The 25,656-nt window shown below is 40.6% G+C and overlaps 1 protein-coding gene across 3 annotated transcripts in view; it reads right to left on the reverse strand.

Annotated features, from left to right (window-relative positions):
* USP34 (ubiquitin specific peptidase 34) overlaps nucleotides 1–25,656 on the reverse strand; it is a 242,410-nt gene that overhangs the window by 62,418 nt on the left and 154,336 nt on the right. For all 3 annotated transcript variants that reach the window (XM_090050232.1, XM_090050214.1, XM_090050223.1), the window contains 9 exons: nucleotides 19,469–19,652; nucleotides 11,393–11,556; nucleotides 9,178–9,243; nucleotides 4,715–4,861; nucleotides 4,565–4,621; nucleotides 4,388–4,465; nucleotides 2,793–2,887; nucleotides 1,249–1,421; nucleotides 344–497 (listed from right to left, as the gene is read on the reverse strand). In XM_090050232.1, the coding sequence (XP_089906358.1) occupies nucleotides 344–497; nucleotides 1,249–1,421; nucleotides 2,793–2,887; nucleotides 4,388–4,465; nucleotides 4,565–4,621; nucleotides 4,715–4,861; nucleotides 9,178–9,243; nucleotides 11,393–11,556; nucleotides 19,469–19,652 (1,118 nt within the window). The remainder of the gene's footprint in view (nucleotides 1–343; nucleotides 498–1,248; nucleotides 1,422–2,792; nucleotides 2,888–4,387; nucleotides 4,466–4,564; nucleotides 4,622–4,714; nucleotides 4,862–9,177; nucleotides 9,244–11,392; nucleotides 11,557–19,468; nucleotides 19,653–25,656) is intronic.

The following is a 25,656-nucleotide window of genomic DNA, read 5'->3' on the forward strand; positions in this document are numbered from 1 at the left end:
GTACTTACGTATAGCAAAGCCAATGATTTTTTAGATATTTAATATAACACAAGAAATTTAGGTAATGAATTTCACTAACCTGAAAATGTCTATAATCTGAGAGAGAAAGTAAAACAGATTCTAGGTAGCTAGTTTTAAATGCTCATAATTTCTAAGGGCCCACCAAATCCAGGACAGAATATAAATCTGTTTGCTGAATAAGGCTAAACCGGTTAAAAAAAAAAAAGGAACATTCGTAAGAACTGAACAAGACATTCCAAGGAGCAGAGTTGAAACGTCTTACTAAGCATTCACAAAATGAAAAATGAACTGAAAATGAGAACTTTAAACTCTCATAACTCACCACTTGTTGTTTTTGTAAGCATGGGGATTGACTATGTCTCTGATAAAACTGTAGTAGTGTCCACCATCTGCTGTTCCTGTATGAACTGTCACTCCTATCAAGTCATACTCATAACTCTCAGTTTCTTTCAAATATTCGCTGTCCTCCTTAAAACCTTAAATAAACAAAATATTCAGCAAGTTGTTCCTTCAGCATCCAGAACACTGGCATTAATTTAAATGATTCACAGTACTGAAATGTCCTCCTGAAAATGCAAACAAACCCATGTATTTCTGGGAGGCAATGGCAGCCAGAAAGACCACACTGAATAGCTGAAAGATGGATCCCTGCTTTGGTAGGGAAGTTAGAGCGTGCATGTCAGCCTGCTGCTAACCAGAAGACAGGCACATATACTAATGCCACTGTGACTTATTTATGCTCCTATATGGAGGACAAAGTTAACTCATCTCCCACTTTATTGTAAAGCATAAGAGAAACCAATAATAACTACAGCTAGAGTATTCTCTACAGTGAACTGGATTACTGTGCTAAAGTTGGTATTAAATCCAGCTAATTATAAATTGATTTGTAAACAAAGCAAAAGACAGAATATATTGACTTTTAACTTCTTAAAAATATCACTGAATATGATGGATATACCTTGCAGTGTACACATGAAGAAAAAGATGAAGTTCACGGTGCATTCCTATAAAAGCTGTGTTTTGAACTCGCTATTAGGACTTTTGTATATTACTAAGAAACATTATTTTCTAGGATTTTTATGGCTTAAAATAGATAGGTTACATTATCTGCCTTGACAATCACCTGTCAATACCATTTTACCGATAAGCTTTCACACTGAGACACAAAGGTTTTCAAAAGTCTGAATTTTCAGTACTGCTTAGTGGCAAACAGAATCCAACTACCTTCTTTTCTATCATTTTTTCCCATGAGAAAATCTTCCGTGTAAGGTGTCATATCCAAACGTAAAGGGAAAGAAAAGTGTGTGTTGACTTTCTCCTTCATCATGGTGACCATGTTAAAGGTGTATCTCATGGTATTGAAGCTTAAGATGCGAGGCAATTTCTTAAAACATGCTCTAAAAAGAAAAGAAATAAAAAAAAATAAAACTGAACTGCTTATATAGCATATGCACAAAGTGTCTCATAACTTTGTTCATTTCCAGTTCATTTACGAATATTAAAACCCCCTCTATAGTTAAAAATAATAATCAGCAACCACAATACCTCAGACAGTACCAGCCAAGGTTGTTTTGTATTGATTTTTTAAAATTAATTTTGTTAGCTAGGTGACATGTAACAGGATTTACATGACAATACTGCATAAAAGAATGAGTCAAGATAGTCAGTAGTACAGTAATCATAGAGCGGCACTCCCTATAGTAACAATTACATAAAAACTTCTAAAAAATAATATTTAACCTTATTTTTACATCCTCATAACTTTTGATGAATTCTGTTTACTGAGTGAAAGTTACTTATTTGGTCTCAGTCCAAATGTTAGGTTTAAATAAAATCCTGCCAGTTGTTTTGAATTAGGGAAATATATTTTTTTAAAATTTAAGGTTATTTTATTTTCATGTTATGAAACTCAGTAACCTCTTTTAGTGTTGGAAATTATTATACTCATTATGGTGCTAAATTACCATCAGAATCCATATTACTGCATACATTTAAAAAAAACAAAAAAAACCCTCTCTCTCAGGCTCTTATACAATTTATAAGATTTTGAACAGGGAATATTTCTTCTGTACCACTTATAAGTGCAAGAAACAAGCATAAGAATTCCAATCTGACAATGAAATCTTTAAAAATAAAATAAGAAAAAGACCAACAAAAGTTAATGTTAATAAAAAGGAAAGAATAAGAAAAAGATAATAGATAAAATGTTAATACATGAAGAGGTTCTATTAACTGCTGGTTAATTTTCAAGGCAGTTTATTTATGATATAAGGTAATAAAATATGAATCAAGCTTCCACGGAAGTTACTTCATCAAAAACATGTACGTTAATGGACCTCAAGAGCTGCTTAACTCTTGAATGTTCCTGAAAAAAGGAAGGGCTTGAAGATGATGAAAAGAACCAAAAAGGTGAGGTTAGTATTTAAAAATTGCAGGCATCTTGGAACAGATGATCTTTTCCTAAAAGAGTTTATGTTCCATCTTTGTAAGACTCAGTCTTTTCAGACTGTACAATCTTTGGGATAGTAATCACAACTTCATACACCTGTGTAGCTCTTAACTCAATGGGATTTTGAACCTGTTCAGGATCTCTAGTACAGCTTTAATTCAAATACTAAAACATATTAATTAATTTCTATAGATAAATACATAATTTATATTTTTTGGATTACTATCATCTTCTAATAAAAACTCTTAACAGAAATTAAATTAATGAAAATTATAAGCAAAAAGAAATACTAGGAATGCTTGGTTCTTTAAAATTATACCTTTTTTCTGCGCGCACTTTCTTTCCACAATGAGAGCATGTATACATGTTGTCACCCTCCAAGGTATCTTTAATAGTTACTTCATCAAGTGACTCCTAATTTTATAAAAGAACAGAAAAAGACAACAGCAATAAAACCATCCACAGCTTATGCCATAGATTAGAAATTTAAATCAGGTACTTGCGTGCTGCATATTACTGTAATATAAGCATTTCGCAATTTTTACCCCCATAATACTCATATGAGGCAGGATATTACTATTATACTTCCATCTGGCCAGGAACAACCTGCAAATGGCCACCCAAAATGCAGGGGAACATAGAATTTTAACTTTCCAATGGCAAGAGATGGATTTGCTCCTGATATGAAGACTGGATATTATCCCGAGAAAAGGAAGGTCAGCGAGCTGGAAATGGAGAAATTAATGTGAATTTACATTGGCTACTCTAGCAGCTACAAGTAATCAAATCAGCAGTGCCCTAAGGGCACTGGTGGTATCTCAGGCCTCTGGCAGACACTACACTTAGGACACAATTGCACCTGTTATTTACGTCTTAGAGTAGTTACCCAACCACACATTCAAGGAATTAAAGGTGCCACAATAATATTGCACAAAAAATGTGTAATTGTTATGGCTGGTTTCCAACATGCCTTATACTGAATGCCTGGTAAGCCAAGACTGCACAGGGGTCTCCAACTAGCCCTGCTACAGTCCCAGCTGACAATCAGCTGATCCTTGGCAGGATCAGAATCCCATCAGGGCTCCATCCAGCCAACAACCTACTGATCCTTGGCTGGATTGGGACCACATCTGAGGTTCAGTTTACTGTCAGCTGAGATTCTAGCCCCGATGCAGTCCCAGTCCTGTGGATGATCTGCTGATCCTCAGCTGGTTCCAGGAACTACACGTTTGCCAGTTTGAGCCCCAGTGTTGATCAAGAGCCAGCTGACAATCAGCTGACTGTCAGGCACCCAGCTTTCAATGTGCCATGCAGGGAAGTGCAGGATCATGATATCGGGCTCCCCCTGTACTGGCACAGGCCACATACATGTGCTATGGCAGAAGGCATGATTGTTGGGATTGGGGATCAGATCCCAATAATGTCTTTAATGTCTGTCAGTGGCCTAACAGATACAGTTCTCCAGAAAGTTCTGGTGCTGTGCATGGGCCCATTCCAGGAGTGGAGCTGTACTGAGAGCATTCAGAGTGCAACAGTGAGGGAAACAATGTTCAATTTAAAAAGATCTTGATGTGAGAAACAAAATTAAACTAGTAACTAATACATGTATCACTTTTGAAACTAAAGATTTTAAAATATTTTGTGAATAATATGGACACAAAACTTAACACACATAGGGGACAAAAAGTAACTATTTGTAATAAAAAGATTCAAGATCCTTTTAGGATGGTATATCAATTCCCATATCCATTTGCTGATGGCCTGGTAAACAAGAGCCTACATGTGCCAGAAACAGAGCGCAGATGTGGAAAGCAGGGGCACATGTAATACAGAAAAATAAGCATCTTTTGCTTTATGGCACTGATTATAGAACTTGATGTTCTATACTACAACTTCGAGCACAGCATTACTTACATAAATATTCTTCATATCTGCCACCTGGCATCTCACAGTATAGAACTCTTCAGCAGTCTGACTCACATGCTCACAGTCCTGAATGAAAACAGAGGAAGACATAGAAAGTCAGTGCATGAATGCAGTATGTTTAAATCTAACCTCAGTGAGAAATGTATATGAAGAAAAGTAACTTACCAGAGAAACAACGTTGTTTGTGATGACTCCACCAAACAAACTTTTTACTGTATTTTTCTGTGAATCAATGAATAAATGAATTCTGTCAACATAACTTGAGCAAATCTGTAAGTTTAAGAACCCCTTTCACATCCCATTTTAACAACTCACCAATTCTGGAGACATTTCTTCTATTTTTGTTATCAGATCAGTGAAAAATTCTGTCATGTCTTTCTGTTCTCCAGTGTTAAGTGGTTGCTTATCCATTGTATAGGTTTTACAGAAAGGTCTTGGATTATAAGCTTTACATTCACTTTCCTTTTGGGGAAAAAGGGCAAAAAACCCAAAGAACCCAAAGTTAAAGTTATATAACAATACATATATATTATTGATATAAATATACACAAATGTAAAATAAAATATATATGGAAAATAGCAATCTCCCTATTAGGTGGAATGGTATATTAAATGTTTCTCAACATTAATTAAAACAGTTTTAAAAGCATAAAAGCGTAAGTGTAGCATTCATGATCAGCTACTATTGCAGATTTTCAGTGCTAAATTCTCACCCATACTTCTCTGTGGACAACTTCACATTACATATGGTTCACTAGCAGAAATGTCTAATGAACCTTACATCAAAGTAAAGAATTTATCTTCCAGAATAACTTATAAGAATAGAGTTCCCTATTTTGTATTGAGGTGGTTACCCATGTGAGTCTGAAGTAAAGGAGGTGGGGGAGGGTTACAACTTAGACATTAGCTGGTTCTGAGAAACATGAGATTTTTGTACAGCTTTTTTTTTTTCCCAGATATCATAGCAACTATTATTAATGGCAACCAGATTATCCCTGGTCCTTGAGCAAATGCAAGAAGGGGAGAGAGGGAACAAAGAGACCCTTCTTATAACAGAAGGCCACAGGAGGCCTCAAATGCCTCTACACAAACGCCCATAGTATGGGAAACAAGCAGAAGGAACTTACCCTCCTGCTAGCTGACACCAACCCAGACATAGCAGGGCTCACTGAAACGTGGTGAATATCAAGGGCTATAGGCGGTACAGGAGGGACAGGACAGGGAGGAAAGGTGGGGGTGTGGGCACTCTACATTAAGGAGGAATACACATCCTCATCAAGTAGCACAGAGTCAGAGGAGGGGCACACTGAAGTGCTCTGGGTTAGAATACAACACAGTCGAGGGGAAAGAAACATAACGGTGGGGGTCTACTACAGGCCACTGAACCAAGGAGAAGAGCTAGACCAGGAATTCTTATGTCAGCTCACAGAGGTAGTTAGGCCAAGGGACGTGGTCATCATGGGTGACCTGAACTTTCCAGGCATCTACAGGGAAGAGCAGTCAGCTAGGTCTGACTGCTCACGTAGGTTCCTACCCAAAATGCAGGACCTCCATCTAACCCAGGAGGTGCACAGCTCCCCCCAGCCCCCAAGGGGAGACGCCTTGTTGGACCTGGTGCTGGCCACGGGTGACGACCTGGTGAGGGGGCTGCAGGTGCTGGACCCCCTGGGCGACAGTGATCATCGCCTGCTGGAATTCACCATCCAGCGCAAGGTGGCAAAGGCCTGCAGCAAGGCAGCAGCCCTAGATTTCAGGAGGGCAAACGTCAATGAGCTGAGGAGAATAGTCAGGGAAGCACTGAGGTCCCAGAGGGGAGGGGAGCCAGCTGTCCAAGAAGAGTGGTCGCTCCTTAAGGAGACGATCCTCCAAGCCCAAAGGGAGGTAATCCCAACACGGATCAAAGAGAGCAGGAGGGCGCAAAAGCCCCCATGGCTCACCAAAAGCATCTGGGAATGTCTTCTAGCTAAAAGGGAGGTGTACACCCAATGGAAGGGAGGGCCCATCACCAGGGAGGATTATACTGTGGTTGCTCGGGGATGCAGGGGAGCGGTCAGGAAGGCCAAAGCGGAGGTGGAACTGGGACTAGCAACCTGGATCAAGGACAACAAGAAATCCTTTTTTAAATACATAGGAGGCAAAAAGAAGGTACTGGGTAACGTGAGGCCCCTGCAAGACATGCTAGGAAATTTGGTCATCACACCAGACAACAAAGCTAACCTGTTTAACAATTTTGCCTCCATTTCCCTGAGCAGGAACCGGAACAGCCCCCATACTGGGCCCCTCTCAGGCCCCAGGGGAGGCGCACCTAGGCCAAGGGTCAGTGAGGATCTAGTCAGGGAACTTCTGGAGGGATTGGATGTATTCAAATCAGCTGGTCCAGATGATCTCCACCTCAAAGTACTGAAGGAATTAGCTGAGGTCATTGCAGGACCCCTGGAACGGCTTTACAAACATTTGTGGTGCTCTGGTGTGGTGCCAGAGGACTGGAAGATGGCCAATGTGGTTCCCATCTTCAAAAAAGAGAGGAAGGAGGACCTGGGGAACTATAGGCCAGTTAGTCTTACCTCAATCCTGGGTAAGCTTTTTGAGAGAATTATCCTGACATGTCCACGAGGGGCCAGTGGGGTAGGTTATGTTTTGGGGCAGCCAACACGGGTTCATTAGAGGCAGGTCCTGCCAGACCAACCTGGTGGCCTTCTACGACCAGGTCTCCAAATCCTTAGATGCAGGGGTAACAGTGGACATAGTCTTTCCGGACTTTCGGAAGACCTTTGACACTGTCTCTCACCCCATTCTCATGAAAAAACTGGGGGACTGTGGTATCGACACCTACACAGTCAAATGGGTCACCAACTGGCTGGAGGACCGCACCCAGAGAGTGGTGGTGGATAGGTCATTTTCGACCTGGAAGAACGTGGGTAGTGGGGTCCCCCAGGGCTCGGTCCTCGGGCCCACACTGTTCAACATCTTCATCAGTGACTTGGACAAGGTGGTAAAAAGCACCCTGTTCAAATTTGCCGATGACACTACGATGTGGGGGGATGCGGGCACGCTAGAAGGAAGGAATAGGCTGCAATCGGACCTAGACAGGTTACAGGGGTGGGCGGATGAGAATAGGATGGGATTCAACACTGACAAGTGCAAGGTGATGCACCTGGGGAGGAAGAACCAGCAGCATACCTACAGGTTGGGGAACTCCCTTCTCGTCAGTGCAGAGGCAGAAAAGGATCTTGGAGTCATCATTGATGCCAAGATGAACATGGGCCGGCAGTGTGGGGATGCAGTCAGGAAGGCCAACCGCACCTCAAGCAGGTCCAAGGAGGTGATACTCTCCCTCTATGTGGCACTGGTCAGGCCACAGCTGGAGTACTGCATCCACTTCTGGGCGCCGCACTTCAGGAGGGATGTGGACAACATGGAGAGGGTCCAGAGGAGGGCCACTCGCATGATCAGGGGGCAGCAGGGCAGACCCTACAAGGAGAGGCTACGGGACCTGAACCTGTTCAGCCTCCACAAGAGAAGGCTATGGGGGGGATCTAGTGGCCTGTTACAAACTAGGCAGAGGGGACCAGCAGGCATTGGGGGAGTTCCTGTTCCTCTGAGCACTACCAGAAATACAAGAAATAATGGTCACAAGCTGGCAGAGGGTAAATTCAGATTAGATATCAGGAGGCGCTACTTCACGGTCAGGGCGGCTAGGATCTGGAATCAACTTCCAAGCAAAGTGGTGCTGGCTCCTACCCTGGGGTCTTTAAGACAAGGCTAGACAATCACCTTGCAGGGGTCGTTTGACCCCAGTACTCTTTCCTGCCATGGCAGGGGGTCGGACTTGATGATCTGCTCAGGTCCCTTCTGACCCTACCAACTATGAAACTTTCAGGTACAATTATAGTTCTTTACACTGTGAAGATGCAGGGTCTGCTCTCTTCTGACTATGTGGTGCCAGGACCCATGACACCCTTGGGTGGTTTGCATCTTTATTACCTCTCATCATATAAACAGACTAAGTACCAAAATTATTACAGTACGTTCTTACTTTAAGCCGGGGATGCTCAACTTCTGGCCTGTAGGCCAAATGCAGAGTGCTTGCATCTGGCCCATTGGGCTCCTCATGGGCAGGAAATTCGGTAGCAGGGGTGTGGTAACCATTAATATGGTCCCTCTCCTCTCCACCCCTCCGCCAAATTCCCAAGCCCCATGCTGCCAGTCACAGCTGGACCATGCCTCTCTCCCACATCTGGACTGGGGCTGGGCCACACTCTGCCCCCCCCCAACCAGACTGGTTGGGGGGGGGGGCAGGCCACACCTCTTCCCCTGTGAGGCCAAGTCATGGACCCTTTCTCCCACGGAGCTGGGCAATGGCCCCTCTCCCTGGAAGGCTAGGCTGGTGACCAGCCACACCATACCATCTTCTGCCCTGTGGGACTGAGCCACGCGGAGCCCCTTCTCTTCACAGGGCCAAGCCATGTTCCTTCCCCATACAACCCATGGGGCTGGGCCATGTCCGCTCCGCCCACAGGACCGGTGCTGGATCAGGATTACCAATGAGATTTGGGGCATGGATGGACAGGGCACTACCCATCCGGCTCAGCAGGGAAAAGGGTTGAGCACCACTGCTTTAAACCATATGCTTACATATTTTGCTTAATCATGGCTTTAAGGTGATAAAAGACACACCTTTAATCTCATACCTATTAAAAATATTAGCTATACTTAAATACAAAGATACAATCATATACTTCTTTCTATTTTTGGCCAAAGTTCTTCTTAAAACCTACCATTAAATATGTAAACATTTTCTGGAGTTCTAAGAGAGTGGTCTTGTGCTTCATATCCTCTGAATACTGAAAAATAAATAAAATAAGATTATAATTTTCCATATGTTCTTTTTATACAATTCTTTGCAAAGGTAAGCACTTAAGGTTATATTTTTCTTTTTAGAAAGATATTTTAATATTTCATTAGAGTTTGAATCAGAAGACATAGGCATCCATATACTCATACACAAAGTGTGTATGTTCCTATTCTTTTGTTTTTCCTAAATAAGTACAACCTAATTTCACAAAAACCATTTTCTGATGAAAGACATCTTATGGAATGGGAAATGTTTTCTAAAACTTTATACTTTATTTGTAGATTGGTAACATCATCCTTTGTTACCGATGTACAGATCCAATTCCCATTGAAATAAAAGAGAGACTAATATTAAATTTAGAACCATTTTCTGGTACTGACCCAAAGGAAGTTGGCCTCAAATGGGAAAGTACAGAATGGTGCTAAGCTCTTACGGTGCAAACAGATGTGAAACCCCACCTCCCCAAATGGTGTTTGAACGGAAGAGGATGCACATTAGTTCAACCTGACCCCGCAGCATCTGTATAGATTGCGTGCTTCAACAGGGCTTTTTGGTGCTTTTATCTAAAGCTGATTCAATCAACTATTAAATAAAAGCACCAAAAAAGCAATGCTGAAGTGCCTAAGCTGTGCAAATGTTGGGTGAGCCAGGTCAAACTAATGCAATGCCTCTTCTGGGCATGTGCTGCTTGAAATGGGGGCATGCTGAGGTTAAAATAAAGCACCGTTTTGTGGGTTTTTTTGACATGTGTAAGTAGACTTAATTGCAAGTGTTCTGATGAGTGGCACAATGCCAGGCAGCTGCTTCAGTTTCCTACATGCCAATCCTAGTTGAACTGTGGTCAGGGAAACAACAACTGACAAATAGCTAAAAGGAGTTCCTCCAATGAAAGTGATCAGAAAGGAACAAGAAGTTAGGGCTTGAGATGCAGTATGTCAAATTGACCTCTAGGGTAAAGATGATGTGCTACCAGTCTCAGAATGATCAGTAAACTATTAACAATAATTATTGTAATAAATATTAATAATATTTTTGAATATTTATTTCTGGTTGTCCCCACTAAATATCAGCCACTTTCCAAATACTCAAGCAGTGTTCCCTGCTCTGATAGGCTCACAATCTAAGGGCAGATACATAAATACACACTAATTACGGGATATGGGAATAATAGGCAGATTTGTGTACACATCATCTTGATTCACTATAATTTATAACAGGCTGCTCAACCCCCACCCCACAAGCCAGATCCAGTCTACAAAGCCATGTAATGTAGCCCACCACTCCCTCACTGCCAAAAGCCCCACTGCAGAAGGGTTGGGCTCGATGAAGCTAGGCTGCATAAAAATGGCCTGGGTGGAATACAGCTACACAGGATCAGCCCTAGCTGAGGTGTTCCTACATGGTTGAGCTATCAGAGAGAGCAGGCTTCCTTGCTGCACGCATGGACCCTGCCCCAATGCCTGGCCCTAGCAACCTCTTCTCTGGTAACAAGGATCCCTAAGTAGGGGTGGAAGGGGTGGCCAGACTGGAAGGTGGCCATAGTGTTGAGACTTCACCACTTGGGAGACCCTGTGCCAGGGATCGCATAGACACCTGTTCTCCTGCCGTCCTTCTCCCAGTACCTGCAAGTACTTAGCCAGTGGTCATGCAGTGCTGTGCCCTCCTGAACTCTTTGGCTCTATGAAGCATGCACACCAGGAAGTGGCTGCTCCCTGCAGAGCAGGCACACGTTGCCATTAATGCTGTCACAACAGCCCAGCCAGGGCCGACTCCTCATAACTAGATCAAGCCCCAGTTGGGCCAACACTGCACACCAGATCAGGCCCACATGGTTTGATTCAGCATCAGTCAACTGGCCCATGAGCTGAAAAGGTTGATCACCACTGATCTATAGAAATATTTCATACCACCAGAATGGATTTAATAATGGGGACTTATTACACCTGTACTTTAAAAGCGTATCATATTTTGTACTAGAAAAGCTTAGGGAAAAAAATCTTATCCTCCTCTTCAACTTGAGCCATCAACCAAGTACTATTTGATCCTCAAAACATAGCTTATATAATTGCCTAAGCATCTGTATAAAGGGAACACTTAAATAATTTCCAACTTTCTGAAAATAAAACCAGAAATCATACCTTAGCAGTAAAGATGGCTTGCCTGGCCTCTGGGATCATATACAGCTGCTGAATAGTGGATGCCAAGTAACAGGTTGCTCCAAGATTAGTTAGACCCACAAACCTACATTCAGCTCGAACATCATCATGTGGCCAGTAATCCCATTTGTAAGGTGCGTGGGAAGCTGGAAAAAAAAATATGAACTGAAAAACTGAAGTCAAGTCAAAGTACATTTTAAAAGACAATAAAATAAACAGTTAACACAATATTGTACTTTACACTACTATATCATACTTCCAGATGTACAGGCATCAGCCCAATTATGCCTGCTCCTTCAGCAAATGCAAAAGGACGAGAGAGGGATTTTTAGGCACAACAGTAGTTCCTTGCATTCTCAAGATGCAAGACTTGCTCTTTTCTAATGTCTTTAGAATAACTAGCCAAGTAGGCAGGGTCACTGTTTCACACATCCCACTTTACCCTCTTGGCTATTCACTAGTAGAACTATATGAAGGTACGGCAGGTGGCACATTGCACTCTCCTTAGCACCGGCTTAAGGTATCAGCTCTTTTTAAACTCTCAGGAGCTCTGGAAGGTGTTATGACCCCGCCACAAGCACAGATCTCTCTCAGTCCTCTATCTCAGGCAATGTGTCTTTTCATGACATTCTAGCTTGTGTGTTAAAGCCCAAACCTGGTCCAAAGTAGCAAACAGTCATGTTTTCATTATTAACAAAATAAGTTATGATTACTGGATATTAAGTCTCTTCTTTTACATATCACACCTTTTTCAAAATATTATTAAATTCTCTCACAAAATGTATTTCTGGTAAGCTACTGATATTAAGAAAGCTTGTTTTTCTATAGCAATTCCATAGTGAAAAAGTAACCAACTTCACAGTGGGAAATAATCTTCAGTAGACCTCTTAAGTGAAGCTTCAAAATCTACTGCACACCAGCTTATGCATGCAAAGAGATGTACTTCAAAATGTAAATTTTAGCACTTGCCAACTATTTTTATTTGTCTAGATTAATTTTAAAGGCTTGCTGAAACATGGCAGCTAACAGAGAGAGGCAATTGCCATAGTTCCCATATGCCACAATTCAGAATGTTGTTTCTTTCACTAACAAATAAGTGACAAAATGTGAAAAGTAGAGGATACATTTTAAAGATATGGATCTTCGTTCAATTTAATTCCTTAGAGCAGAAGTTTTGGTCCTGATTTCTCCCAGTACCTAAACAACGATTGCTGCTTTTAACTATCTTCCTTCAAAAGTACCACATCAGAAGGAAGAGGGGAGGAAGAACCAACAGCATACCTACAGGTTGGGGAACTCCCTTCTCGTCAGTGCAGAGGCAGAAAAGGATCTTGGAGTCATCATTGATGCCAAGATGAACATGGGCCGGCAGTGTGGGGATGCAGTCAGGAAGGCCAACCATACCTTGTCATGCATCCACAGATGCACCTCAAGCAGGTCCAAGGAGGTGATCCTCTCCCTCTATGCGGCACTGGTCAGGCCACAGCTGGAGTACTGCGTCCACTTCTGGGCGCCGCACTTCAGGAGGGACATGGGCAACATGGAGAGGGTCTGGAGGAGGGCCACTCGCATGATCTGGGGGCAGCAGGGCAGGCTCTATGAGGAGAGGCTCAGGAACCTAAACCTGTTCAGCCTCCACAAGAGAAGGCTATGGGGGGGATCTAGTAGCCTGTTACAAACTAGTCAGGGGGGGATCAGCAGGCATTGGGGGAGTTCCTGTTCCTCCGAGCACTACCAGGAGTGACAAGAAATAATGGTCACAAGCTGGCAGAGGGTAAATTCAGATTAGACATCAGGAGGTGCTACTTCACTGTCAGGGCAGCCAGGATCTGGAACCAACTTCCAAGAGAAGTGGTGCTGGCTCCTACCCTGTGGGTCTTTAAGACAAGGCTGGACAATCACCTTGCTGGGGCTGTTTGACCCCAGTAATCTTTTCTGCCATGGCAGGGGGTCAGACTTGATGATCTGCTCAGGTCCCTTCCAACCCTACAAACTATGAAACTATGAAAAGTGGCGTAGTTTCTGGAACACTATAGGATGTATTTACTTTATTTTATCTTTTCCTCCCCCACCCCTCATTTCTCCACCATCTCTATTGGATTTCTCTCTTCCCCCCCTCCCCTCTACTTGTCATTCTTTTGTCTTCCTCTTCACTCTAACATTCCCAGCATTATACCCTGAACGCAAGCAAAAAGCCAGCAGTGGTGGAAGCATTAGGTACAAATACTTAATAGGCTGAAGGTAAAAAGACTGCTTAGCGACCTGTTATGCCCCACCCCCAGCACACCATAGACAAGCACCAGCCACTCATGCTCAGACCCCTAATACCACAGTGACATCCTCTTATGTCTTATGTAATATCAGCCATACACACAGCCACGTCACACCTGAAGGGAAGCCAAATGGAGTCTTTGGCACCCATAGGCTCCTTTCAGGAATTTGTCTTTTCATGAGGCAACACAACAAATCTACCCATTGTTTATATTAGACAGAGTAGATTTACTGTTAAGAATTAAATTAGAAAAGCCCTGTCAACTGCAAGGATAGGAAGCAGTTTGTTAAAATATGCTGAAGAGATCCAAGGAAGAGGATCACAGCCACGCTACAGAAGGCACCCCCCCCCACATAAGTTTCTCTTTAATGGCATAAACTATTTGAAATAAGATGCAAAAGTGAAACTATAAAACAAATTATTTCACAGCAGCACTGAATACAATCTTGGATTAATTTGGGTACCTCAGGAACAAACATCCCTTCTTTTTTCCAGTTGGGAAAGTTTCCCCTATACTATTGAAGTCAGGCACGCCAAAGAAACCTGAAAGTGGTAGGAGAACTAAAAGGAACTGGGAAAGGAGCGTGAAGAAAGATGTGGCTCTACCAGGATGCATGGCTAAAATGGTCAGACAATAGACTAAGTGCTTTGACTAACACTTCTTTCTCTGCATTATACCTGCAATTCATTTACATCCTATGGCTGGCAGCAAAGTATAAAACTAGGCAAGTTACACATACTGTTTTTATTATTTCAACCTGACAGTCTCTCTCTCTCTCTTTATAATGAACCTTTGTCTGTGATACGGCTGCCAACAGTCCATATGAGTGAGATGGCTTTCCCCATCTGCTAGTCATGCAGGGGATAGCCAGTACAGGGATAGGCTTTTTATATCTATTTTCTTCTTTGCCTTGCAGCTTCCATGAAGGCTTTCCACAGTTGCTGTCCCACCTTGTCTGCTTGACAATTATCCCTCTCTGCTTGACTATTATTCTTTCTTCCAGAGCTCTATACGCTGCCTGCGGGTCTCTATCAGTACCGCGGGGCTGGGGTCAGCAGCTGCCTAGAAAGGCAGTCCAGCATAGAGCTGCCCCAACCCTGTTGTGTGCCCAGGGGGTGGCAGGATGCGCCACCGTGAGACAATGCCTGGGTCAGGTGGACCAAGGCACCCGCTGTGGGCTGGACAAAGGCCCTCCAAGGGCTGGATCTGGCCCACATACCATATTTTGCCTACCCCTGATATAGTGGAACTCAAATCTTCAGACCTCCCTGCTGTTCTCCCAATAAAATTTACAAAATGGAGTCAGATACCCATCTAGCTATTGTGAAGTTGATTAAAATTGCGTGAGGCTCCCTTCTGGTTCTATTCCCAAGCCACCAAGTATTTTTTTTTCCACATTCTATAAGATGTACAGTGATTTCTGCACTTTCTGGGTGTCTCGCAATGACAGACATAGTTTAAGCACTTGGCTTTGCCAGATAACAACACATCCTTTTCTCAACTCCCTGGAGAAAACAAAAAAGGCTGTTAAAATGGTTTTGTTGCAAGAAGGACCATGAAGAGGTAGTGGCAATTACAGCTATATCAATATTTTCAAAGAAAGGAGGCAACGTTTTTTTTGTCCCAAGGTGTCGTCCTCTGTAATATACTGGAATAATGAATTCTTGTCATAGGGAGCTCACTGTCAGAGTGCTCAAAAACATGGTTTAATGTTTTATCCACCTTTGAGCCAATTTAGGGTCAACTAGGCTTTGCTGTGTCCTCCCGAAGCTCCTTAAGAAAAGGTTGAAGATGCCACATACTATTCCTAAACCCTATTAGAAAACATGTTCTGTTGTCAGAAATGGAGAAATGAACAAGGAGGGTCTTAGTCCAGAAGGTCCAATGTCTAAACTGAAATACACACTGAACTGAAGAACGAAATCTTCATATACCAGAACCACCAGATATTCTACACATTTAATTTAGCAACCTAATCTTCAGTTTGATATTGGTTTCAGAAAACATCATGATCATCAGTGTAGCTACAATTAAGAAAGAATGGGTCTGCGTTCAATTATTCCAGAAAATTTCAGCAGCAGTCCCCACGATGTGGTAACATTTAGGCTTCAAACAAACATTGCTCTTGTACAGCCATAATTTTATGGTGGTACAAGTTTTGAATAAACAGCTGGTTTTGTCATTTGTCATGTTCCAAGTGCCTAAAATTGTTTGCTGATGATACATGGTCAGTTTGTTGCACTTTATTCTCAAAGGCATCTCTGTTTGCTTATGGCGCAATCCCTGTAGCTCAGGCTGCCCACGCTCTCCAACAGCCCTGAACAGGGGATTCTGGGATGGAGGTTTCACACTGTACCTGCCAATCAACCAGATCAGTTATGCTGGGACACATCCCAGCACAGCTGATCCTGCTGTAAAAACAACGTCTGTTTCTAGCCTTAGTTACTTTGGCCATTGGGAAGCTTAAACAGAGCTTTTCTCAAAAAATACTGTCTCTTAGGAGTACTAATTAAGATAGTAGTCAGACACAATTCCCTGCCTAAACTGAATTCTTCAAATCTTAAGGTCTCAATTCATTCTTTTCAGAGTAGAGTTAGCATCTACCCAGTTGCATGTGGCCTTGTTGAGGCCTCAAAGCTGTGATCTCTAGGCCATGTTACACTTCCAATGACTCCCAACAGAACTCACTGGAAGAACACTCAGAATACCTAATTCCCATTTCTCAAGTTGTGCAGGCATCTCTCCTTTGATTAGACATATCTCTCAACTTTAAGAGAAAAGCTGGGGTCTTCTGGTTATCACAGATACCTACCCACCTTCCATGAACAGGAGGTCCAAAATTAATCACAATTCCAAAGATTCAGTAGTCTTCCTACTTCAGCATCCTGAAGGCTCAAGGTCATGAAGTTGACTCTCATGTTCTTTGAGATTCTCCTCCCAGCCATGGCTTGATCAGCTCTGACAATTAGCTAAGGTACCCCTAGCACAATCAAAGCTAGACCTAAAGCATTCTATTCTGAAAGGAATCTAACATCATATTACACTAGGTAAAGAAACAAATGCAATTATTTAAAGTTCTTTCTGCTCATGCGGTATAAAAAAACCCTTATAAATGGGAAAGGTAGCTAAACTTCCAAACTGTAGCCAAACTCTGGCCAGCCAGAAAGAAAAACAAAGAAAAAGAGTAGACATCTTCTTCCAGACTGGCACTCAATAATTAATTTCTTGAGACAACACTGTCCAAATCTGCATGTAATTGTTGATATTTTTTCAGATGACAAATCTTTAAAAGACAACCCTTTCCAGAGTAGCCACAGGACTGCTGCCTTAGGGAGGAGGTCCACTCACTAGGCCTGTGTGAATAGGGAAGTATTCAATTCAGATTCGGCCGATTTGGAGGACAATGATTCAATTCAGAGATTTGGATCACTGTCCTGAACTGATTTGGCCGAATCAGCTTTGGAAGATTTGGTGCCAACTCAGAGAGATTTAGTGATTTGGATCAGCTGGGGAAAGACAGGCACAGGCACAGATAGATCTGGAGAACAGAAAAATGATCTAAGGAATACTATGTTGGAGGAAAGCACAATTAATGGCACATCCACACTGGAGAAAAAGCCAGAGAAACTAGAATGATCAGGAACATTGAACCTCAAGTGGCAAAAACTGCAACTGAAGCAAGGAGGAAAGCTGCAACTAGAAAGAGAGGAACAAGCAGATTAAGATGACAAACTAGTACAAAGAGAAAAAAAGCTGAAAAAAGATGCCAGGAAAATTATTATGAATTTTAATAGGAAATAAAATAGATAAATGGGAACAGGGTTTCCCATTTATACAAAGGAAGCACTGCTTTTAACGCTGCGCTTCAGAGTTATGAGTACAGATAGGAAGTTGACCATAAATGCCTGCACAAGATGGTAATCACTAGGAAGGGCATCATATGACAACAGAAGAGAAAAGCTAAAAGGGAACAGACTGACAATGGGAACCCAAAGCCTGATCCTGTCAGACACATGCAACTGGAATAGCCACTTCAATCAACCTCAGAAAAGATACTGGGAAGGACAAAATATCCTACTTTTACCAAAAGTTGTGATTATTCTGTGAACTATCAGAAGTCATGAACAGCTCAGTTGAGGGCAAGAGCTGCCCTTTGTCAAGGCTTCTTCAAGAAGGAAAAATCAGAAACCGAATCCAGTAGAAGAGAACGACATATATGCTACTATAGTCACTCCAAAAAGTGAGCATATGCACTTCCAGGACCAGATATTTTATCATATTCACTTAAATACAAGACCACCTGAATAAGATAATTAAATAATAATTAGATTCCATGTATGGAAAATGTATACATTTGTTATAATTTTCCAGGTATAGCAACTAATCACTGGAGGTCTGCCTTGAATTTGTCCCTCTCCCACTGCTACAGTTGGAAAAATAAATCGGGGGGGGGAGGGGGGGGTGTCAAGTAGCCCCCTTGCCCTCTGCCCCTACAACTTTTTCCCCCCTGCAACATCTCACCCCCTCCTTACTGTCAGACCCTAAACACTGACTTTGAAATAAACCTGTCTATAATAACTTGTATATAGGCAAATTACTATAAGTAACCATAGACTTAGTTCATCCAAAGACTTAGTTTTTTTAAAACTGCTGCAAGGGAGACAGCTCAGTGAAGACGAAGAGGAAGTGAATTAAATGTTGTGGCTCACAGTGACTTGTTGCCACTTAGGGGGGACTGACAGCAATGCATACTAGCATATATCTTATTCAGATGGGCAGCACTAACATATTCTTCTGGTAGGTTCCCATCAGTATGTTCATCCAATATGGGTCAAGCGTTTTACAGTCATGCTCAGTGCTGGCTGCATTTCATTGTATGTCCATTACTGAGCACATGCTGCTCTTGGTATCAGCTTAATGAGACAATGTATCTAACTAGGTTTCCTTGTACCTGAATGCAAGATAAGGAACTTTTTCCCCCAGGCTGACTGTAGGGCAAAACCTCACCTTATATTTGAGCAAATATGGTAAATACTAAATGGAAACAAGGGGTATTAATTCAAGGAGAAAATGTTTCAAGAACAGAAATATTTAAAGATTATATGCATACTATTAAAGCCTCGAGTCACACTAGCACCCCTTGTGATACCGTTCTATAGTAACAGAACAGAAAGGATATTTAAGAAAATGTTAGTTCCGATAAGGCCTTTATTACAATTTTTCTAAGATGCACCCAGTTTAACTATGCCAAGTATGTCTAGATATCTGAATACACTTTTGTGCTAAACCAACTCTTACTATATATTCTTAATAAATCTTGTTTCGAGTCTTAGATTTAGAGATGAAGTCATCATGATACAGCTTAGGACGGAGGAAAAAAACAAGCAAAACACTAGCCTCTTGTGACATCAAAGTGTGGAAAAAGCTGTACTTGTCTTGAAGCACCTGTCTGAGGGAATTCTCTAAGTTACAGTCTCTACAATATGTACTCCCTCTTCAAGAAACAATGCTGAGAGTGAAGTCCAGGTTCTCTGTTTCCAAAGGGGTCTATTGGCGATGCAAATAAATCCCCCACTGGGACATTGTGCCAGGCTGAATCAGCATGGGAGTGGACATAAGGGTTAGAGTGGGAGTGTGCACTTGAGGTACATTCTCATTTTTTTAAGTGATCTTTATAAACCAAGATCTTCTAAATAAAATCCATGCCCCAAAATATTAATACTGAAATATCTCTAATTTTGCACAAAATACTTAAAAAAAAACTAAACATGAATAAAGTTCTTACACTGCATATGTTGTGCCATAACCCAGTTGTGGAGCAGCCTGTAGTTTTCTACAGACCCCTTTACCATTTCTACCAGCAAGTCATAAGCAGCAGCTCTTGAAGAATGTGACTTGCATTTTGGCTGTTGTCTATCTTTTAGACTTGGCAGCAAAAACAGAAGATTGAAGATATCTCTTAGAAACTCCTGTAAAACAATTCAATCAGTAGGTACATCAGTTTGCATAAATATTAAAAAGAACACGGACATATTTTTTCATATCATTTCAATCTTTTTATGAATGCTTCTTCATCAAATAAAAACAGTTTACATATTCTATACATACATTCTGAACTGTAAATTTTAACAGTGCAGCCTTTATATCATCATCTTTAAATTAGGCACTGTACCAAAAGGTAGAATTCCCATAACTTGAAAAGCAGCATTGTAAATGTCTTATCATGACCGAAAAATAAATGAGTCCACTGAAAAGGAGTAAGACACATTAATCTTAGCTGTTACACAACTCTACTATTTGATATAACATTAGCAGGGGAAAAAAGTGAATGAAGGCTGCCAAACATCCATAACTCAGTAAAGTACAGATTTTAACTAACTGAAAAGTTTCTATAATGGTAGATTTATATTACCTGAGGAATCTACAACATAACAAAGATAACTGTTTCAACAGATCTTACATGTTATACCTTGAAAACTACATTGTAACACTATGAAATTTATGCACTTCACAGTTTAGTACAATTTTCTCTTCTGTAAATAAATGAAGTAAACCAGAATGAAAAGAACATGTACTTATGCTAGATGTGAGAAAAACAAACTGAAATAAAAGATCAACAGAATTTCTAGTATAAAAAGAATAAAAGCCTGGCATTGCTGAAATAGACGGCAAAAGTCCAGGGACTTCTACAGAGACAGAATCTCACCCATCCAGCCATGCTTTCAGTAGTATTTCTGAAAAAGCCAGTTTCATCCACGAGTGATCAGACTAAGTGATTTAATGGTTTCTGTGGACTTAAAAATCTATGAATAATTAGTCATAAAACTTTAATTAGGGTCATATTATCAGTCTTTTTCATATTGTTCATATAATGTTGACTTTTAATATTACTGAACTATATATTTAGGGTTTACAACAATAATTATAGACTTTATGATTAAAATTATACATTAAAACATTTCCCAAACAAAGTAAAACTATGTTAATAGGGACATTAATAAATGGATTAAAGAGGCAGTATAAAACATAGATGTTCCAAGTCATATTAGTACTGGTTAACAAATGTAAAGTTATAATTTGTTACATTTCTTTCCAGATGAATATTTCCACTGGAAATGCTGTGGGAGCACATCTATACTCTTCTTTCAATATTGTATTTTAGTAATATTAATTCAACAGTATTAGCTTTTAAAAAAAAAATAAAGTGTATGTTGGCAACCCTACAATTCAAAGGTCTCAAAGGTATGATAATCCAACTATATTTTTCAAAAGCAACATTACTCTTAAATGCATAGTGGGAGCATGTATGTGTACAATTAATGTACACAAATAAACTCCAGCGCATACTGCAATATTATATTATATTGCAATATGCTCTGGAGTTTATTCATGCACAGCACATGGACTCCGGTCACAGTAGCCCAGGCTTCCTGGGGACTTGGGGGGGGAGGGGGGGCGGGTGTCAGGGCTACTCCAACCAGGCTTCATATGCTGCCAAGCAGCTGGCTGAGACACAAGGATGCTTCAGCACAGGGGCTGCCTGCCATTAGCACTGAAGCACCCTGTGCTCATGAAAAAGCTTGCAGCAGGGTAGGACTTTTAAAATACCCTGCTGCAGAGTTCTGTGTGCCCTAATAGGGGTGCATGTGTAGACGCCGAGACATTTACTGTGCAGATAATTAGTCAACTGCCCAGTAAATCTCTCATGTAGATGCACCTAGTAGGAAGTAATAAAAAATTGGGAGAAAGTTGTGTGCAGAAGGTTTAAATGGTGAGGAAGGATCAGAAGCTTTACAGACTGATTTATAATAGGTTTATAAAAGGGCAGGCTGATTTGCTCATTAATGATAACAGTGGACAGCTGACAGGATGAGACTTTGCTTGTCACAGGCGAGTTGTTAACTGTTAGGAACTATTTGATAAAATACAATTTGTTGGCCTAGTAAGCCCTAAATAAAACATACAGGTCGGTAGCTTGGAACATACATTTGAGGAGCACCCAGTACCTACAGGCTAATTATCTTACGTTAACTGTGAATCAATTAAGTCCGAGTAAAAAATTCTAGAGAATATTTTCTTCAAGGAGACAGAAGACAATGTAAGCACACTCTGCAGACTGATATTCTCTCTGGCTCTTTATGATATAAAAGACCTTTCTTCCCCTACAGCTTACAGAGTGAATTTATGTCAATAATAGACATAATTTGAGTAGAGTAGCAACAGCTTATACAAAGACAAAAAGACATCATGGAATTTAGAAAGAAATAGCTCAACAGTTTATTTGCATATATCTTGACTAAGGGTGAGACCAGGAGCCAAAGTCTGCATCTAGATGCTTTTACAGAAATAGCTGTTAAAAATAATTGTTTAGTTGAGCTTTGAATATGGCAGCTGTTCTTTTTTAGTTAGCAAATTAAAGGCCACACAGATACTCAGAGAGCAAACTTAGGGGAAAATGCAATAGTAATAGGACTGCTACATTAACAGGGCCACAGGGTTAAGTTTTATCACTACATGCTATTCTGTTCGTCCACAAATTCGTCATAGAATTTATAAGCTTGTCTACAAGCAAAGTTGACTAAGTCATAGTTACATTTTCTTATCTTCAGAAACCAAAAGCTAAGAAAAAGCAGGGTTTGAGGAGTGCTGAACGGGATCAATTAGCAAAAGCACAGATGTGTACTGACTGCCTGCTGAGTCTCCATTTTTATTTGTTACACGACAAGGTGCATTTTTATTTTATTACATTAACTAAATTCTTATTCTTTCATTTTTTAAAAGCTTTTCTCTTCCTTTTAACCAGTTTATATCTGTCAGAGGTCAGCCTGAGGACAAGATGCAACTTGCTGCTACAGCAGTTTTAATAAAAGTTAATACATGCCATTACAGTGCCACTTCCTGAATTCCTTGGATTCAACTAGTTGTCAACATAGAAATAAGACGCAGAACATCATTAATATACTTTAATTAGTAGTTCTTACATTCACAAGCTGTTAATACCTTTAACAAGGCTAGAATTATTGGCATACATTTTCAGTAACAATGTCACCCTTAGTTGTCATTTGATGGTCTATCAATTTTATTTCTAAAATCCCAGAGCATGGGTGAGTGAGTCATTAAAAAGAAAATTTTCTTAGGGTTTTTTCAAAGAGATAAAATTCTTTTCCATCTGAGGGCTGAGCTCAAGATATCCACACATGTTATATCTATTACTGCATTAAGTAGACGTTAACAACTACTGTCCTTGTAATTTCCCATAAATTCCCAACATATCCACAGAGCCAAACTCCTCTTCTAAATTTTCCCTGGCATTTAGGAAAAGATCCTTTACAAAGCACATAAGCTTACAGTATCTCCATGAAAAGTCTCTGTGGTCTTATTTTCACTGCATGTGGACAGGGCCATCTACAGCATTAACAATCAGAAAATTTCTCCCCATGGGATGGAACCTTATTAGTAAGATTGCATGCTTATTTCTTACAACTGCGTTAAGAGAAGTTTTCTGTTACTCGATGCACTCTTAGTCTGTTTCACACTTCAAAAAATGTAATCTAGTCCCACCCTGTAGGAAATCCAGAACTGGAATGCTTGATTTCTTTAGTGTCAAATTTTTCTATCTAGGTACCAGTAGGATTTTTTTCCCAAGCTCTTGTATATGCCAAAAACAGAAGGAAGGAAGACCTGAAGGAGGTTAGGAAAGGATATATCACCTTGCACATGCTTGTCTTTACACGCTTGAAAGCGCAGAAGAGGACACTGGAACTCTTTACTTTGAAAAGGACTGGGCCACTGGTGGGAACTTTACAAACTTTTTTTGGCTTGACCTGAAAAACTCCTGAAAGGACCACATCTGCCAAAGTCTTACAGGTCAAACAGTACATATTTGCCTTTGCTAGTGTGTATGGATGCAAAGGCTCCAACCAACTATGAAGTATCCACACTGGGGAATAGCTGGTAGTGGCAGATTTACCTTTCTGTAACTTATAAGCCTGTTCCTCGCATTATTTGAGGCTAGTTTCTTTTATGCTGGAGGAGGGAGGGAAAGAGAATCTGGCCAACTGTCCTACTGACATGTTGTTGAAGGTCCCCTAAAAGAGGAAATCTTTAGTACAAGGCAAAAGATTTATCCGATTTGAAGAGAAACTATTGGTGTATGTGCTGAACCATCTCTTTGTTCTCTACAAGGATAGAGTGTGAATTTGAAGTGAAAGTGATTGGCATGTGCCTAAGCCTCAGAATATCCTGGACAAAGCTGAATGGCCTCCAATATTTTTACAAGGGAGAGAGAGAGCCCAAATGTCTCAAAATAAAAAACAAAAACACTGTCTCCAGCAATCCTGTACTTTATATTTTATGCTACTTAAAAGGAAAATAACTTGCTTGCAGCAAAGTAGCACTGTGAAATAAATAATAATCTATAACGTGATATATAATTTTACATACTTTTAAAAACGATGTTAGTTCAAGACTTATCGTCAGATAATGTGTTGGGACTCAGGTCTTTAAGAAAAAGTTTCTTGAAAAAAAGAATCTATTGTAGCCACTGTTCTGTTCATATTAAGCCCTTCTTCAAACCTGTTTCCTGGCTTCCCAACAATATACCTATCTATCTAAATTCTTCACTTAATCTTTAAAATCCTACCCAACTTTGCCCCCCTCTACCTTTTTGTTTTGTTTTTTCATTTAGTCCTCTGTCCAAGCTACATAGCCAACCGTCTCTCATGTCCTTCTTCCCCTCTGTGATTGGCACTGTTTCACACTATGCTCTAATGCCTTGACTTTCCATCCAGACCTGCTTTCCAGGCCCTCTTTTACCCAATCCCTTCTTAAAACAAACTTCTTTTAAGAAGTCTACAGAACTAAATCTCGCAAAGTTAAGCTATCAAAATGAGCCAAAAACCTCCAAACCGATCTTATAGTTCATTATAATAAAAAAGATATTTAACAAGATTTGCTAAATTCTACTGCCCAATCACTTGTTTTTTTCCTACATCCCATTCCCCACTGTTCAACTATCAGTTATTTATATAGGTTAAAATCCAAAGGAAGACTCCTGTCTTATTACTCTCCTACAAAGCATATTCTCTACACATAAAGACATTGTAAATACTCTTATTAAAGATACTAAACATTTCACTTAATGCCCAAGTTAGAAGGAGATAATCAAATTATCTGAAATATAAATTATTAAGGAAGACAATGAATGTCAGCAAATTATAAGGGACTTTGAGCCAACCAGACAGGATTAAGTGTAGCTACTTGCTGAAACCTAACCATGGTTCTGATCTAAAGATCAGTGAAGTCAGTTAAAAAGACTCACTGATTTCTATGAGCTATAGATGAGGCTTGATGCAATAGTCTCAACTTTCATGTGCAATTCTTCCATAGCCAAATACTTTTGAACAAAGCACTGGAGAACAGAGCAAATCATGTTGTTAAATGGCTTTGCTTGTTATCTTAGAAGTGGAATTTCACTCCTAAAAAGCTAAGCTGCAATACAGGCTGACCACTGCCACAGGGAAGAAGAACAATGTTCAAGTCTATTGTCAATGTCAGGGTTTGGGCCAAGTGCATCCAAGAAGTGCAGAGAACTGTCTATAATTCTGTTTTGCCTCAATCTCCACAACACATATGAGGATTAGGAGGAATGGTACAGAATTCTTGTGGCTCAAACTGTCTAGCTGTGCAGCTGATTCACAGCTTTAAAAGCTATGTTAAGATCTTTCATAAGCGCACTGGGTGCCTCAGGATTTGGCCAAGGAATAATAGGTATTGGTGATTTGTAAGAACTTGATTAAACAGTAAGCAAAATTAAACAGGCTCTCTAAAACATGACAATTGTGCTTCAGATTAAAAACACACTGAAGATAGGGGGAAAGGATGCAAAAATAAGCTCCACTTTACTGTCTTTCAATCTAATTAGCAAACGTGTTTCTGGCAATCACCATAAAACCAGTATCTACAGCACCTATA

Source organism: Crocodylus siamensis, chromosome 1 (assembly GCF_052110815.1).
Source record: "Crocodylus siamensis isolate JL-2025a chromosome 1, ASM5211081v1, whole genome shotgun sequence".
NCBI lineage: Eukaryota > Metazoa > Chordata > Crocodylia > Crocodylidae > Crocodylus > Crocodylus siamensis.